This window comes from Panthera pardus, unplaced genomic scaffold (assembly GCF_024362965.1).
Source record: "Panthera pardus isolate Hobbes unplaced genomic scaffold, ASM2436296v1 HiC_scaffold_8, whole genome shotgun sequence".
Taxonomy (NCBI): Eukaryota; Metazoa; Chordata; class Mammalia; order Carnivora; family Felidae; genus Panthera; species Panthera pardus.
The window spans coordinates 5,912,948-5,931,127 of record NW_026527013.1 but is presented as its reverse complement, the minus strand read 5'-3'; the positions used below and the strand labels follow the sequence as shown (position 1 = coordinate 5,931,127).

At 57.2% G+C, this 18,180-nt stretch overlaps 1 protein-coding gene across 1 annotated transcript; it reads right to left on the bottom strand.

Annotated features, from left to right (window-relative positions):
* Positions 1–377: 377 nt before the first annotated feature.
* TIMM44 (translocase of inner mitochondrial membrane 44) lies at positions 378–14,700 on the bottom strand. The gene is made up of 13 exons (XM_019427930.2): positions 14,589–14,700; positions 12,299–12,400; positions 9,673–9,843; positions 8,648–8,728; positions 7,697–7,846; positions 6,790–6,929; positions 6,392–6,477; positions 5,658–5,750; positions 5,445–5,569; positions 4,077–4,127; positions 1,989–2,078; positions 1,279–1,389; positions 378–948 (listed from the first exon to the last, which is right to left on the bottom strand). The coding sequence occupies exons 1-13, from the start codon at positions 14,631–14,633 to the stop codon at positions 829–831; spliced, it is 1,365 nt and encodes a 454-aa protein (XP_019283475.2). The 5' UTR covers positions 14,634–14,700; the 3' UTR covers positions 378–828.
* Positions 14,701–18,180: the final 3,480 nt, after the last annotated feature.

The window sequence follows — 18,180 nt, the reverse complement described above, 5'->3', positions numbered from 1 at the left end:
AGCACCCCAGGCAGCCCCAGCCCGACTCCGGCACCTGTCTATGCGATAGACCCCTCAAGCAGACGACCTGTTTGGGGAATCCCAATGCCTCCCGAATCACTCATACTGACGCTCGAGCTCCTCCAGTTGTAGGGACCCCAACCTTCCGAGATCCCAGCCAGGCCTCGGAAAAGCTCCCTAGCTCTTGTGGAGGACCCCCGACCCAGGGAGGGCAGGGTCCTGAGCAGGCAAGGTCTAGGGCTGCAGTTCCTTCAGTGACCTTGACCGCCTCCTGTGACCACCCGGCCAGCTCCCACCACCCATCCTCCAGCTCCCACCACCCATCCTCGGTCCCAGCTGCCCCCTACCCCAGTGACAAACACCTCAGACCACCCGAGTTGCTGTCCTGCACTTTGGCGTTTTATTATTATTTCCAAACCTCAGGCATATATACAGGATAATAAGGGCACTGTTAAAAAACGGAGCCAAAATGGCCGGGCTGAAGCGGCTCGTATGCTACTCTGAGCAGCAGGTCCTAGACCTGCCGTCCTGCCCCCTGGATGGTCCCTGGGCCAGAGGGGCGGCCTCTCGGCACCATCCGGCGAGTGCACCACATTGACCCGGCTGCTGGCGGAGGGGCGCGGGAGCAGTGCAGGAGCCCCTGGGATGGGGAGCCGCCCCCCCCCCCATCCACCCGCCCGGCCCCATCCAGTTGGTTTTGTAGCGGCCCTGGTAGAGATCCGACAGTCCCGTCTTCCCCAGAGGTCTGGTTGTGACAGGCAGACACCAGTCCTGTGTGACCACCGCGTGCTGATCCAGCCCAGAAGCCTCTGCTCGTGGCCACCACGCTCAGAGGACCTGCTCCGTGCTGGATGCTGAGATGTCCAGGAGCCGCCAGGCCGCGTAGGGGTTGAGCTCGTCCTGGTCTCGACAGAGCGCCCACACGTACAGCATGCGCAGCACCTTGTCCTGCAGAAGCAGGGACGGTGAGGGCCGCGACAAGGGACTGCGGGGAGGGGCAGGGCAGAACACAAAGGGGACGCCAGGAGGGACCAGGGGGCAGAGCTGGGAGTCGGCCTGGGTCCAGAGTCGACAACTCAGGCCTCTGCACAGCCAGATGAGTCAGTCACCCTCCAACCCCCACCAGCAGCCACAGGGCCCCAGGCTTCTCAAGACACTGCCCTGCTGTTGCTGCACAGTCACAAAACCTCCTGGCTCTGTCGGCGCGAGGTGGCTGGAGGGGGCCATCAGCCAGTCTCGCACCAGCCACCCGCGAGACCCGATCCCTCCTGGACTCACCGGGTCGCCCTCCACCACCTCGCCTTTGGGGTTCTTGATCACCATCACCAGCTGGGCCTGGAAGGTGATGATCAGCACAGGCCCCTGCTCCATCATCTTGCCCATGGCCAGCTGCAGGGGGACAGACAAGGTGGGCTGGCCTCAGAGAGTGGCCTTGCCCCTCCCCTGACAGTCGCCTCACGGCTGGTGCCGACCCTTGCTTCCCAGGAGGCAGTCCCAGCCACCCCACTTGTCCTACTCGTCGGGCCAGGCCCCAGAAGGACCTGTGGGAGGTTCCCACGGGACCCTTCCCAATGTGAGCCAGAGTCTGAACTAAGAATCCACGCAGCCTCCCCGGACCCTGGTGGCTTCTTGTTCCCCAGAGGGGGCTGGGTGGGCGTGTAAGGCCTCACAGGGGGGCCCCTGCACACGGGCAGGGGTAACCAGCACTGGCACTCGTCCGGCTCTCCACAGGGGCAAAGCTCTCGCCCCGCCCAGTGAAGGCAGAGGGACAGCACTGCCTCTGGGGGCCCCGAGGTCTGGGCGGCAACAGCAGCCCCTGCGTCCGCCGCCTGCCCAAGAACTCTCCCACCACAGGCTTATGGGAACCCTCTGCCGAAAGGGACCCTGAGGTCATTTCACCCCAGTCCCTGTCTGTCCGTGCCGCAGCTCCCCCAGGGACGGGCGCCCCTCTGACTAGCACCCCCCCGATGCCGAGAAGAGCCGCTCACGTCGATGTTGTCGATGTCCAGAACGCGGGAGTGGAACTGCAGGCCCAGCGCCTTGGCCTGCTGGATCGGGTGCGCCAGCTGGCTGTAGGTCTGCGAAGAGAAGCCAGACACATCCCTGCGGCTGGACCCGCGAGCGCAAGCCCCACCAAGGTGCTGTGGCGCCCCTGCTGGCGAACCCCGGGGGCTGCACCGTCCTGGGAAACTCTCCCCGCAGACAGGCTCACCGCCCTATCCCGTGCTTTCTGCACCTGCACCTTCCAGAAACGGCTGCTATCGCCTGCGTGTGCTTTGCCAGGAGCAGCAGATGCCAGGAGCACAGGTCCAAACAGGGAGGCCAGTGCCACCCATTTGCTGGCCCGAATCACACCCCCCTTGTTATAAAGACAGCGCTGCATCGAGACGCCCAAATGAAAGTGGTATTAATCAGTAAAGTAGGTAATTTTCCTGCAACAGGATCTGAAATACACGCCCAGAGGGAAGTTGAGGCCTCTCTGGCTGATCTTGGACTTCCCCATACTCACCGCACTCAGAATCTTGGCCTGGAATCAAACGCGTTTTCTAGGATTCGCCCTAACCCACAGCCGCTCTGAAGTGAGCTCCCTCGGTCGGCCTCCTCCTCACTGACCAGCCCCGATGGGAGGCTGCTGGCCACAGGCAGCCCGTTTTTCCCGCGGGGCGGTGACACCCCAATGACACCTCCAGCCCCCTTGAGCCTACTCCCAGGCCCAGGACACACGTGACACCTGGTACCTTTTCACTGGAGGCTTCTCTGGACTCAGCAGCTATGGCGGAAGACATTCCAATAACACTTACTTTTTATGGAAATAACTGATCTACCAAGAAAAAAAATGGTGCCAACCCTATTTCCTGTGTGGTTCTTAAAAATGGCATCTAAGAAACACCTCTGGGGGCGCCTGGGTGACTCAGTCGGTTGAGCATTCAACTTCGGCTCAGGTCACGATCTCACAGTTCATGGGTTCGAGCCCCGCGTCGGGCTCCGTGCTGACAGCTCTGAGCTTGGAGCCTGCTTCGGATTCTGTGTCTCCCTCTCTCTCTCTGCTCCTCCCCCACTCACGCTCTGTCTCTCTCGAAGAGAAACAAACATTTAAATAAATAAATACACACACACACACACAACACACACATACATACACACATACACCTCTGTGAAAGCACCTGCAATTTCAGGAGCATTTCCAGGGGCCCCAGCAGCTCTTTGGCAAAGATAATCAACCACAGCCTAATGGTCCCAAAGCATTAAAAAAAACAAAAAAAAACAAAAAAAACCACACGCTCATAAATGCCTGCTGGATTAGTCACCATGCAGGGGAGTATTAAAAAAAAAAAAAAAATCTGACATCTTCTCCTCTGCTTTCTCCAAGTTGTTTGTGAGCTGGAAGCAGAATAGATCAGCCAAAAAAGGCTCTGGATTGCTCAATACAAATAAGCTAGAAAAAAACCCCATGAAGACACAGGTCAGGGAGTGAGCAGGGTGAGTCGAGGTGGCCGACAGAGACCTGCAGGGCCGGGGAGGCTGCCAGGACCGGGGCGGACAGGGTGTGCTCCTGGGGACAGCTGACCTGGGTGCACGGCCTGGCACCATGGGGCCCCGGGACCCTGAGCACTGACTCTGGGGAGCAGTCAGGCCTCATCAGGACACACGGCTCCTCCCCATGCGGGAAATCTTATCACCGTCTGTTTTGATCTGTGTTTCGGGAACTAAAAGTGAGAACAGCTACAGTGAGTCTGGCCAGCGCTTTGTGCATCCGGGAGCGCTGCGTCTGTGTTCACACTGTACCCTCATGACGCCTGTGACATGGCCCAGGGACGGGAGGTGGTGTGGGCTCGCAGGCTGCTTGCTGGCCAGCGCCCAGAGCCACCACGTGAGACCCCTGAGCGCTGAGGGAAGGTCACACACACCCCAAGCTATTCACAGTCCCTTTCCGCCCGGCCCCGGACCCCTGGGTGCCTCCACAACCAGGACACCGGGCCCTGTCATACCCTTCCTGGCTCTGCCCAAACAGACCTCCAAACTGATTCTTTTTAGGCCTAAATATAAAAAGTAGAAAGAAAAAGAGAAGGACTCACAGCTTCATAGCACCAGTCTTTGAGAATCTCAAGCTCTCCAGAAATCATGGCCTAAAAAGGGAAAAACAAACAAACAAAAAATAAGTTTGAGACTAATAGGGGCTATCTAGGCTGGAGACCCTACTCTATAGGCTCCAGCTGGGGAGCAGGGGGCCTCGGGTCAGGCCGCAGCAACGGATGCCCCTCCCCAGGCCCTTGGGACCAAGGGCCTGCATGTGAGACCCCCGGCAGCCCAGGGTGGCCCCAAGGGCCTCGGGTGAGGTGGAGGAAGATGGAAGCATGCTGGGCTCAGCGTGGCTGGGAAGCTGAGCCAAGGAGGCCAGGAGCTGCATTCCACCTCCACCGGGGCTGGAGCTTTGCACACCCAGAGGTCAGGAAAGGGGCAGAGGAGGGGTCCTGGGGTGGCCTCCCAAGGTGCCATAGGGGATGCCTCTGCAGGAACCTGGAGGCGGGGCTGACCTGCTGAAGGTCAGAGAGGAGCCCAGGGCCAGAGGGAAAAACAAAACTAGGGGCAGGCCGGGAGCTGAGACGTCGTCTCTAGAAGAATCCGCCTGTGCTGGGGCTGCTGTGTTAAGGGAGCGCCCCCTCTCTACCTCCTCCCGGCCCTGCCCGAAGTGGTGCAGGGAACGTGGGGAATTAGAGAGGAGGGGACCACAGGGAGACCAGTAGGATAGAGGAGACAGGGGGTGGGGACTGGAATCTACCTTCGGGGCGGGGGGGGGGGGGGGTGGCGGGTGCGGAGCCTTTCTGTGATCTCATCAGGCCCTACCAAAGGCCTGGCAGAGGCCCAGGTTCCGGCCACATCCCAGGGGCTGGAGAAACAGACGTGGCTGGCTGGAGGCAGTCAACCTTGGGCAGGGGCCCTGTGCAGTGTGTGCAGGGGCAGGACCCTGAGCGAGCCACCCCCTCCTCATTTATGAACCAGAAGGAGGAGCCAGAAAATGGGATTCAGGATTCCCACAGAGAGGGGACCTGGCCCCTGGGAGACAGAGCCGCGGCCCTGGGGCAGCCGCTCACTGTAGGCTCGAGGGAACTGCTTCAAGCAGATCATGAGGGAAACCAGACAGGAGGCTCCAGGCCGGCTGTCAGGAAGACGGAAGTTGCTGCCGGACCTCGTGAAAGGGAACTCCGTCCCTGGGAGCAGACACACCCCACAGGGAAGAAATCGGCCACCATCACGGGGACCAGCGGGGACCACAGGTGACCCTGGGTGCCTTCTCAGAGGTGCATGACTAACGAGGGCTGGGCGTGGGGGCGCCAGGTCTCTGACGGCCAGAGATCTCTGCCCCTGGTGGCAGTTCCCAGGGTAACCTGGCAGGCGGGACAGTGGAGACCTGCTGGGTGGGGGCCCCAGGGTGCAGCACCCACCTCCAGGACGTTGGGGATGATGTCGCTCTCACACTGCTGCAGGAACCGCTCCTTGTCGAAGGCAGGGTCAACTCGCAGGATCTCCGTGAGCACCTCTGACATCTCCGTCTTCGAGAACAGGCCCCCTGGAGGCAGCCACGGCAGGAGTGGGCCAGGGCCCGGGACCGTCCCTGCGGCCAGCCCAGGAGGGAAGGACGGTCCGGGCCCACTCACCCAGCAGGTCTGTGACCTTGTCTGTCAGCACACGGGACGCCCGGATGAGGACGTTGTCGCTCTCGTCATACTTCACCTTCATCTCGAAGAACCCTGCTGGGACGTGGGCTGAGGTCAGGGGTCGCCTCCAGAAAGACACCCCTACTCTAGGACTTCCGGGGGCTCCTTGCAGCCCTGCAAGACCCACTCCCTGTGCAGACCTGGACAGTGCAGGGCGGAGCCAGCTTTCTCGGGGGTGGCTGAGGGGCAGGGCTCTCCCTACCAAGGAAACCGGCCTCTAGTGACCGTCACAGGACAAGGGACAAGGGTGTGTGGCGTGGCGGTGCTCTGGCTGGCACCTGGGAGGCCCACCGGCGCCTCCTGTCCTGCCCCGTGAGGGAGCCTCTCACGGTGGCACCCACAGCCCAGCCACTGGAGAGGCAGGTCGGCCTGGCCGCCCTCCTGCCAGCGGCAGCTCCGCGACCGCGAGGACGGTGACTCAGCCCCTGGGGTAGGGCCCCTGCCCGCCAGCTGGAGATGTACCGGGCTGCCCTCGAGAGCAGGGCTGCCTGGCGGCCTGGGCTCTGCTGCTCACTGGCTGGGTGATCCTGGGGAGTGGCTGGTCCTCTCTGACCCCGGTCTCCTCCTCTGTAAAGCGGGGGGTCTGGCTTGTGCCCAGTGCGCGGGGAGCACTCAGTAAGCGTCTGCTGCCACGGCGACGCTGTCGGCCGAGTGTCCGAGACGTGAACACTCACGATTAAATACCACGTTGTTGTCCCTGAAGTCTCTCCACTGCTGGTACCACTTGGAGTCCTTGTGCAGCACGACCCCCAGGGCCTCCCTGGGGAGATGGGGCAGCGGTGAGCAGTGGCGATGGGCCCCTGTGTGCCGGCCCAGGCACCCAGCCCTCCTGTCCCCGCGGGCAGCGCCCCCGTCCCCCTGGGCAGCCCGCCCTCCTCTCTCAGCCTCCTGCCTTCTCTCTCCCCTTCCCACCACCCACCATCTCCCCCACGTTCACACGGGAGCAGGGACTCTTGAGCAGAACAGACACTCGAGAACGAACTGACTTGGGCAGGAACGTTCCAGGGGCGCTCAAACACAAACAGTGTGTGTGTGGAAGGGGGACACAGGCCCTGGCCAGTCTGCTACCTACTCGTTGGGCTCAAACACCTTCTCTTCCTTGAGCTTCTCTCCTGCAAACTCCTTCCTCTTCCTGAGGCGCTCTGGCCTCCGATAGGGCCCGGTCTGCCCCAGCACGCTGTCGTCGATCTCCTTCTTCACGGACTCTACCCCCTGGGGGAAAGCAGCCAGCCCCAGGGTGGGCGCTCAGGACCTTCCTGACACTGCGGACCACCGCCGGGGGCCTGTGCGTTTGTACCCCAAGTCAGGACAGTGTCCGCGGAGAACCCCAAACCAGGGCCCAATTGGTACCCCAGGGCCTCAGCTTCCCCCGGTCTCGAGGTCACGTGGCTCTGAGCACCCTGCCTGACTTCCCTGCGTGGACCACAGGGCTGTTTCAGATGGACCCCGCTTTTCTCTGGCCACCCCCCTCATCTCCCCCAACCTTGCTGCAGTCACCCTGGCCGTGTTGAGCTGGCTGTGCACGCCTCCCCACTGGAGGGGTTGCCACTCCACCCGTGGCCCCTCCCCTGTATGTTCCCTTGTCACATGTCGCTCAGGAACCACTCATCCCCCTCTGGGTCCCCCAGACACCTCAAGAGCAGGAATTTGGACTTTCTATCCAGTGGCCCCTGTGGGCAGCAACAGAGCCCAGCATGTGGGAAGATTCAACAGGCGTTTCAGAATGAATCAGGTCGCCTTGAGGACAACAGGTCCCGGGCTTACGGACACAAGCTAAGTGTGTTAGTGGCTGAGAGGCTCTCCGTGCATTAACCTGCTGCTTCCTAGGGGCTTTGACTTGTCCAAGGCCACCCGGCAGGGAGCGGAGCACCATCCTGGTGCCTCGAGCAGGCCCTCCCTCTCCAGGGCTGAGATCGGCAGTGAGAACTCAGGATCCCGGACTCAGAGCAGGCCAGGCCGTGAGCCCCAGCCCGACCCACCTGGGAGATGGCTCTGAAGGCGGCGGTCCGGCCCAGCTTCTCCCCGCCTTTGGACACCGACTCGGCCGACTGTTTGGCAGTCTTGGCAGCTTCCTCCACGCTCTCCTTGATCTTCCGGCCAAGGTCGCTTTTACCGACTTCATCAAGACTCTACTGAGACACAGGGATGGGGGTGTCAGCACAGCCCCCCCCCCGCCCCGCCCCGAGCTAAGACCAGTCCAGTCCTTCAAAGGTCGGGAACAGACACTCGGAACTCGTCTGACCTATGGGGCCCGGACACTCGGGTGCACCGTGTACAAGGTCTGCAGGGCTGAACCCCTGGGCTCTGGGCTGGACACCAGGTCAACTGGGTTCTCCCCGGAAGGGGCTCGAGTGGCTGCTTAGGGATAAAAGGTTCGAGGAGCCTGTGCCTAATGCTGGACTGGCCTGGAACCCTCGCAGGCGGCTCAGAACAGTGCAGAGCCCTGCCCCTCTCTCCTGCTCAGAACAAAGCAAAACAGGCAACAAAAAGGAAGCCCTCGGGCCCCCCCACGCTGCCCCATCTCCCCTCACCTGGGGCCAAGCAGTGCTTCCCTGTTTTGGGTAGGAGGAGACAAGTCATTGGCCCTTCTGTCTTTGCTGGTGGCACGAAAGCGTGAAAGCTTCTACTGCCAGCGGTGAGCCGCAGGGCACGTGGGCTAGAGCCTGACTTCGCCCTCCTTCCTGGGCGAGGGGCGGGGGAGGGGGTGCGGGGGGGGGGGGGGTGCTGTGCATCCTAACTCCGGAAGCCACCTGGCCGGGCTGGCTCTTCCCTGGCTCGCCACCCACGCCTATTCATCCGCTGTGCCAAGTCACGCCCTGCCCAGGCGCCAGCTCTGCCCGCAGCTTCCAGCACGGCTCTCCTCCCAGAGGCGACGAACAGATGGCCTGGCAGCCGCGGGCAACAGAGCGTGGGGGCCCGGAGACCATTACCTCCTTCACTGTGCCTGTGATCTCCCCCAGCTTCTTCTTTATCACCTCGCTCGTCCGCACGGTTTCGGATTCAATGCTTTTCTACGGTAAGGAGGTTGTTTCTCTTGGTTACAACACAGCAGTTGTCTTATAGGAAGCATTTTCTGAGCGGCCCCCTGCCCCCCCACCGCCCTGCCCGACCACCCCAGCCCCCTCCCCACCCCAGGGCCCCTCACTGCCCGACAGCCTTGCTTTCGGGAGCAGTTGAGGGCTGACGGATGGAGACCCCTGAGGCCCAGCCCTGGCTCTAGTCTCTCGCCAGGTGCAGGGGTGATCTTGCCCTCCGCCCCGGTTCATCCACATTATCCTGCCTCACTCTGCACCCCTGCAGCTGCCAGCCGCTGCTGGATCTCCCACAGCCACAGTCCCACCCGACTCGGCTTGCTCTGCCCCCAAACCACCCCTTAGCCCACTCCTCTTCCTTACTGGAAAGAAAGGGTCATCATCCTTCAGGTCGAATCCCCCACAGGCCCTCTGAGCGAACAGGCCTCGCCCACAGCCTGGGATGTGGCCAAGAGAACAAAAACCCAAGGGACCCGGAGCAGGCACCCGCTGGCAAGACGGGGCGGCTGTCCGCACCTCGCAGAGCCCACTCCCTGCGGCGGGCGCCTGGCAGCTGCTTCGGTAAGAGACCAGGTGGTAATTAATAATCACACCAGCACCGTGACCCGCTTTCTACCTGCTTCACTCAAGGGGCCACAACCAGCTCTCAGGAGCAGCGCATCTTAAACCTACAGCTCAAGGGGTGACCCGGGGAGCCCGTGCAGACGCACTCCGATCCAGCAGGTCGGGGAGGGCCCCGCGACCCCGCATATCTCACGAGCTTCCAGAAGAAGCTGGCGCCGCTGGTGTGCAGAGAACGCCACTCCGTCTCACCGCAGAAACGGCGGGCTGGCGACTCACTCCTGTCCGCTCGCCCCTGTGGTCAGTGAGTGACGTCACTTCCCCCACTGTGTCGTCTCTGTGCGGGAAGCAAAGGGACTCACGTATTTCCTTCTGGCCTCCTGGAGCGCGTCAGACTCTTCTAGCTTGCGGGCCTCATCTCGGAACTTTTTTATACTTTCTTTCATTTCTTTGTTTTTGGCTAATTCTTGCTTGATATTATCTAGCAAGCCAGAGAGAAAGCCTTTCCTGTTTCCAGAAGAATAGGATTTGGACTGAAAAGAAACAAAGGATTTTTACTTTCTCCTCTGTGCTGATACGGGTTTCACAGTGAACAGCTACCTCCATTATGAGCCAAGAAAGTCAAGTTAAGAAAGCATCAGGTGATAAACTGTGGGATGTTCAGTTTATTATCCAGTAATAAAAAGAAACCAGTTAGCAAGCTATGAAAAGATGTTGCGAGGGGCGCCTGGGTGGCTCAGTCGGTTAACCATCTGAGTTTGGTTCAGGTCATGATGTCAGAGTTTGTGAGTTCGAGACCCGCATCAGGCTCTGTGCTGACAGCTTAGAGCCTGCTTCGGACTCTGTTTCTCCCTCTCTCTCTGCCCCTCCCCCTCCCCAGCTCACACACACACTCTCTCTCTCTCTCTCTCTCTCTGTCAAAAATAAACATTAAAAAGAAAATTAAAAAAAAAAAAAAAAAAGATGTTGCAGCCTTACACAATTTGTCAATGACATCTCAATTTAAAAAAGACACAGGAGGGGGCACTTGGGTGGCTCAGTCAGTTGAGTGTCTGACTCAGGATTTCGGTTCAGGTCAGGGTCTCATGGTTTGTGAGTTCAAGCCCAATATCGGGCACCATGACAGTGAGGAGGCTACTTGGGATTCTCTCTCTCCTTCTCTCTCTGTTCCTACCCTGATTGTGCTCTCTAAAAATAAATAAACTTAAAAAAAAAAAAAAAAAGACACAGAGGAACCTTAAATTCATATTACTGAGTGAGAGAAGCTGGTCTGAAGAGACTCCAGGCGGCATGATCCCCACTCTAGGACATTCTGGAAAAGGTGAAACCATGGATAGTAAAAGGATCAGTGGTTGTCAGGGGCTGGGTAGGCTGGTGGGGAAGATGAATGGGCGGGGCAAAGAGAAGTTTCTGGGCAGTAAGACTACTCTGTCCAAACCCACGGAATGAGCACCCAGCATGAACCCTAAGGCAAACTATGGGCCTCAGTTAATAACGATGTATCAATGCTGGCTCATCAGTTGTAACAAAGGTGCTTATACTAAAGCAAGAGGCCACACCATGGGGAAAATGCAGGCCCAGGTGGGAGGAGGGGCCGCCAGGAGGTTGATGGAAACTCTCAGTACTTCCTGCTCAATTTTTCTGTACATGTAAAAGTGCTCAGAAGGATAAAGTCTATTAAAAACAAAACAAAGTGCCAGGCTCCTTCTCCAACAGAGGGAACCCTGGGTGAGAAACGGGCGGTTTGGAATCCTCATGGACATTCAAACATGCTCACCCAAGGCGAAGGGCAACACCCAAAGGGGCCCCTGTCCCAGGAATGGAGTGGAAAGGACTCTATAGCCCCTTATCTGGAAGAAGCTGAGATAGGGCCCTACTCCCTGGGCTTCTGGGGCCGGGATAACTTTGGGGTCACTCTCAAGTCCCAATTGGAACTCACGTGTCACCCCAGGGCTCGGCACAAACCTCCGTCGTCAACCCACAGGATCACTGTCACCCAGAGCCTAAGCTCAGGGGTGCCCCTCGCAGGAAAACCCAACACACCCAGAAAGCCGGGGCCTAGGGAGGCCAGAAGAAAGGCCACGGTCCTTCTGCAGACACAAGAGCCAGAGTCGTACACTGCCCGAGACACAGGCTTCAGTTCAGGGTCGCACTGAGCCAGGTTAGGATTGCTGCTTCCCCACCACGTTGAGAGTGGGCTCCGAAAAGAGAATGCTTGAAGAACCACGCGAATGGTGTGCCCCGCCAGCCTTTCTCTGGGGGAGGTCTAGGTTCTAAGACTGTCTGGGACTGCGCCACCTGGCAGCTGCCCCACCTGCCGCTCCACGGCGGGGGCCGGCCGCACAGGGGGCCGGCCGCACACACGGAGGTGGTGGCTAAGAGGAAAGGCCACAGGGCATGTGCCACGCCCACAAAAGCTCAAGGACAGGACCGGGGAGACCAGGCCTGTGAGAGACTCAGTGGGAAGGGAAGGGTGTGGGCTGCCCCAGTGTGTGCATTTGGGGAAGGATACTGGTTTGGGGCTTTCCTCCCTGTGGTGGTAACACACCGCCAGAAAGAAGCACAGTTGAAAAGGAAGGACACGGAGGAGAAAGGCTCTAGAAAATGCTGTCTGTGAGGAACAACAGAGACAGGAAACTGAGCCCCCAAGCTGAGGTGGCTCCGCTCAAATGCCTGGAGGGCTGTCACTCAGAAAAGGGAAGAGCCACAGGGAGGTGGATTTCAGCTGAGTACAGGGATGCCTTTCCAGCCCCGAGAGCTGACACATCATCTACTTTGTCAGGCAGGAGCTCCACCCCTGGTAATGCCAGGTGCTGCCCGAGAGCCCGAGAGGACCAGCACGCCGGGTTCTGTGACCCCGCAGGTCTTGGATGGGGAACGCCAATCAGCTGCCCTTGCCAGTGTGGGCAACGTCCTGCAGCTCTGTCTCCTGCTAACCAGGTCTGATCTTTCAGACTCCTCTCTGTGTGCTGGCATCCTGTCACTCACCAGAGGCAGCTCTCGGCCGGGCCGGCGTATCTGATAGGCACCATTGTGCAGTAGCATTAGGTTGTGGCTGGACAGGAACTGGACTCCATTGCTGACGCATCTCTAGTTAGGGAAGAAAAGAGAAAGAGCCATTCAGATAAGGTAACTAGGAAGTGAGTAAGCCCCACTAAAAAGTAGGGGTCGCCCAAGTCTCATTTGCCGATTTTTTTTAATGTTTATTTTTGAGAGAGAGAGGTGGGGGGGGGGGGAGGGAGGGAGAGACAGAGCGCTAGCAGGGGAGGAGTAGAGAGAGAGGGAGACACAGAATCCGAAGCAGGCTCCAGGCTCTGAGCTGTCAGCACAGAGCCCGACGCGGGGCTCGAACCCACAAACCGTGAGATCATGACCTGGGCCGAAGCCAGATGCTTAACCGACTGAGCCACCCAGGCGCCCCATCATTTGCCGATTTTCACTGCAGGCCTGCTGCATGCTAGACACTCCGCCATCTTGCTAAATTCTGAGAAGCCAATGGAATCTTGTGGAAAGGAAGACACTGGATCTGCACCTCCAGGGTCCATCCCTACTTTCCTGCCTCTGAACCTGGGGGAAACCAGATGAGTCTCAGGAGATACCAACCTATGGTGGAAGAAGGCTAAACGTGCCAGTCTGATTTCGTCTCATTAGCCTGAAATGGGCCCCCAAGCGCCTCAATGCTGGCCGTGAGCAGTCTTCTCTCACAAGCCTAGCCCAATGCTACCGGCCTTGGAAGACCACAGACCTGGGCTCTCAGAGGTAAAACACAGATAACTTGTTCTAGGCACAACCCTGGAAGAAACCTAGCATGTCCTGGTCCAGGGTTGGGCTGCAAGAGGGCACACCTGGGCCAAGACACTACTAACATCACGTGAAAGGCATTTCTTCTCCTACCAAATGAAGGACTTAAGCTCCATAAGAGAAGGGCCAGTGCACGTCCTGCTCAACATTGCACCGTAGCACCCAGCACCGAGCCAGGCACATTGATGTCAATGACCATAGAACCACTCTTCCATTTCCATATTCCCTGGGCCTTTCCTCTCCCGTTCCATGCCTCCTATCTCCAGGAACTCTAAGCAACAGCCCAAACTCATGCAAAGGCCAGCATCTCCTACAGCTACTCAAGAGCAATTCCTGGGGTACCTGGCTGGCTCAGTGGGAACAGCATTTGACTCCTGATCTCAGGGTTGTGAGTTTGAGACGCCCACGATTGGGGTAGAGACTACTTAATAAACTTAAATATATATATATATTAAAAAAAAGAGTAACCCCTGAGAGCTGAAATCATTTGTTCTTCTCTATATGCCTACACCCATTGATCCTGGAACCACTGACTTCAGCAACAGTCTAAGATAGCAGTGAACGGCTGTCTAACTTGGAAAAGAAACCCCATATTAAGCCCCAACCCGAGGCTGGTTCTCAACCGGTTTTGTGCCCAAATCCGAACATGCGTAAATTCAATCTCAAACCCTGACTTAAAACTCAAGTAGCCAAGAAAAAAAAAAATCAGCCTGGAGTCAAAGACAGCTTCTTCCTCCCCACACTAGGATCCCTATGAGATACTTTCCTTCATCCAGAGCCTAGCACTGCAGTCAGTTTGACCTGGGCTTTGGACCAGGTCAGCTTACCACGAGCTGAGGCTGTGGGCAGGTTGCTTAACCTTTCTGAGTCCCGGTTTCCCAACCTGTGAAACAGCAACAAGCAGCAGCAGTACATGAAGTACTTGTAATCCACGAAGCTTGTAGTACACGAAATACTACTGTTTTCTGAGTGCACCATACACGCCTTAACTCCCACCACCCCTATGAGTTCAAGCTCTAAGCCAGGACGAGAACCATCTCCCGCACTTTCACACGGAGGACGAGGGGGAGCGATGCAGGAAATGCTCTCGGTAGAGGACCTGGCACATAAACGCGAGCCGTGACTGTCAACGGTATTTTGCCTTCTCCCGGCTGTTTCTCCACCGGGCGCCCGGGCCACCGTGCACTCCCCGGTGCACGTGGAGTCTGATCAGGAAGTGAGGGGCGACTCGCCGTCCGCCGGGCTCAGCGCATGGCCGCCTCGGACCCGGCACGCTTAGCTCCTCACCACAAGCTTCGCTAGGGGACCCCGGCCCCGGCCTCGACCGACCCAACGACCCAACCCAAGCCTTCTGCCGAGCCCAAGAAAGGGCCGAGGGGGCCTAAGGCCTGAGGAGAAAAAGGCCCTGGAGGTCGCGGGCGGGAAGCTCCCTAGGCCCGCCCCCTACTCCCCACCCTGACCCCGTACGTCTCCTTACCTGCGGGCAGCGGCACCAACCTCCCCGCAGCGCCGCCGCCGCCATGTTGCTGGATCCCGTGTGACCTTCTGGTGACGCGGCCTGATGGCGTCATCCGCCGCGTCTATGTAGCGCGGCGTGGGTCTGGGAAAAAGCCGGCCTTGGGGGCGGGGTTTCGGGGAGGGAACGGCCTCTGATTAGACAGGGTTCCCTTGGGGGCGGGGCCTTGGAGAGTGGTCTGGCATAGGGGCGGGACTTAATGAGCTAGAGACTCCTAGAGAGCTAGGCGTCTGATAGGGCAGGATTTGGGAAGGCGGGGCATGTTGCTTGACGTCACCCGGGGGCGGGCACTTTTTTGAGGTAGAGACCTAGGGTTGGTTAAGGCTGCGAAGGGGCGGATCGTGAGGACGTGATTTCTGTCCCGTGCGGAGAGGTGATCTCCCAGTCAGGTCGTGCAAGGTTCCGTTGTCCGGAAGGACGAGTAGGGCGACTGACCACAGGGACAGGCTCAATTGGATTCTGACTGATTGACCCGCGGACCAGCCCAGTAGTGACTGACCCTGGCTCTCACTTACAGTGACCTACAGTGACCGACCGACGGGCAAGTGAGTTGCTCCAAGAGCGAGAGCAAAGGAGCCCACTTTGTACAGCACTTTGAGAATGCGCCCATTGGTTTTAGTCCAGAACAGGAAGATGAAGACCAGGCTGGGTGGAAGCCACTCCCCATGGATTTCGCATAAATTGACACATCTTGCCCTAAAGAAGATTAGGCCTTTGTCTTTTTAGCACTTAGATACTATTTTCCATTTGGAGAATGCCGCCACCAAGTGGCGGTACCTTAGCATGGCCATGCAATCTGAGTCTAGGAGCGATGGGGAGCTGGTACCTTGGGGGGAGTTCATGTATTGAAGCCTTTTGAGTTACTAAGCTGTGATAAGGTCTGTGGGACTTGAAAGGGAAGCAACATAACACTTCCTAGCTTCAGGGCAGGACAGATCCTGTGTCTCTCAGGAGCTCCACCTCGAGGTGGGGGTAAGGGACGAGGGCTTCCACTCTGGCTTTGTTTGAAATGTCTTTACTCCAAGAAGAGCAAACTAGTTACGTGGTTGGGATACATAGGCTGTTGCTGAGAAGACCTGGGCTTCTTTGTTGTCGTTGGAGCCATGGAATTGGACAAGGGCACCCGGGAGTGTGTCAAACGGGCATATCAAAGGCCAAAAGTGGAGGAAAAAGAACCCTTCAAGTAGACTGGGCAGGACTGGGCAGCAGGTAGGAAAGGCACCTGGAGGGCCTCGGAGAAGGCAGGTGGAGTACGCAGTGTTGAATGCCGCACAGAACTCACGCAAGGCAGGCCAGGCCAGACATGTATCCGTTGTCCTTGGCAGTTTGCAATATGGAGGTCCCCGGTGAGACCAGCAAGAGGGTTTTGGTGGAATGGTGGCTGTGGAAGCCAGATTTCAGTGGGTTGAGATTTTTTTTACAGTGGTGTGCTGGAGCCAGCTTGTTCTGGCTAGCGAGAGCTAACAGTCAAATTTTTAGGAATTTGGGAGCTAGTTGTTAAAAACAGCCATTATTTAAAAGTTAATTATAGGGGCACCTGGGTGGCTCAGTCGGTTGAGCGTCCGGCTTCGGCTCAGGTCATGATCTCACGGTCCGTGAGTTCGAGCCCCACATCGGGCTCTGTGCTGACAGCTCAGAGCCTGGAGCCTGTTTCAGATTCTGTGTCTCCCTCTCTCTGACCCTCCCCTGTTCATGCTCTGTCTCTCCCTGTCTCAAAAATAAATAAAAACATTTTAAAAAATTAAATAAATAAATAAATAAATAAATAAATAAATAAAAATTTTAAAATATGAGGTTTAAGACAAGTATGTATGGTGTGCTCTCACAGTGTCTGTGGGCCCGGCGTCTTGGTGTGACCCAGCTGGTCCGGTGGTTCAGGGTGTCTCACAAGTTTGCAGTCAAGGTATGAGGCGGGTCTGTAATCTTCTCAGGGCCCAACAGTGGGGGTTGGGAGGGGGGTTCTGCTCCAGGATCATTCCTACGGCTGTTGGCAGGATTCAGTCCCTTGACGGCTGTCAGACCAGGAGCCTCCGCTTCTCACTGACTAGGGGCTGGTAGCCCTCTTCGGTGTTTTACCCATGTGAGTATGTGCCAGCCTCCAACACGGCGGCTGACTTCCATCCAAGGGTGTAAGAGAGGGCCAGCGGGGCAGAAGTGACAGTCTTTTGTAACCTAATCTCAGATGTGACATCCCATCACACTTACCGTATTCTGTTACTTAAAAGGGACTCCGTAGGTCCTGTCCACACTCCAGGGGAGAGGGTCAGGCAGGAGCATGAACAGAGGAGATGGGAACCGGGGGAGCCGATGTAGAGCCCCTCCCCCCTTGATAAATGTTAGAGCGATTTGATTATAAGCCCTGGGGAGGGCAAGACTCAGGGCTCAAGGGTAATGCCCCCTTCGTTTCATAGAGTTGTGCCGTTACAGAACCTGGGGCCTAGGCAGTGTCTCCTTCTTGTGCTTAGAGATTTCCTTCTTGGCCTACGTGTGTTATCATTCTTTGTTACTGTTCCTTGAAAACCCCTGTGATTAATCATGTTGTCAGCATCTACTCTGGATAGGATGCCATATGATGAAAAGGGCCCTTCACCTCTGGGTTTTCCTCTCCAAACCCACCACCCTAGTCCACCTGTGAGAAGAGCATCAGGCAGGTCCCAACTGATGGAGATTCTCTGAAATTCCTGACCAGTTCCCCTCAGGACTGTCAAGGTCATCACAAACAAGGAAAGTCTGAGAAGGTGTCCCAGCCAAGAGGAGACTAAGGAAATGAGACTAAGTGACCATGTGTGACCCTGGATGGCCCCCTGGGACCCAAAAGGACATCAGGGAAAATTTGAAAGAATCTGGCATGGGCTTAAGTTGATTAAAATGCATCAATATTGGTTCATTAATTGTAACAAGTGTCCCATATCTTTATTCTAAGATATGAGGACTAGGGGAGAGATTGTAGGGGGTATGAGACTCTGTATCATCTTTGCAATTTTTCTGTAAATCTAACTCTTCTAAAAGGCAAGTTTTGTTTTTAATTTGTTTTTTACATTTATTCATTTATTTTTGAGAGACCGAGAGAGACAGAGCACAAGCGGGGGATGGGCAGAGAGAGAAGGAGACACAGAATCCGAAGCGGGCTCCGGGCTCTGAGCCTGAGTCAGCACAGAGTCCGACGTGGGGCCCGAACTGACAAACCACAAGATCATGACCTGAGCCGAAGTCGGAGACTCAACTGGCTGAGCCACGCGGGCACCCCAAGGGAAGTTTATTTTTTTTTAAAACCGACTTATTATTTGTAATGTATAAACCCGGGTATATGAATTATTCCATTAATTATAACAGTCACATTCTCTGGGTCATTACTTTTTGTGAATAAGTGTGTACCTTTAATATATTCACCTTCCGAAAGAGTACCATATTTTCAATATAGGCATTAATGTAAAAAACAATGACCCTTGTTTTAAAAAATTAACATATTGGGGCGCCTGGGTGGCGCAGTCGGTTAAGTGTCCGACTTCGGCCAGGTCACGATCTCGCGGTCTGTGAGTTCGAGCCCCGCGTC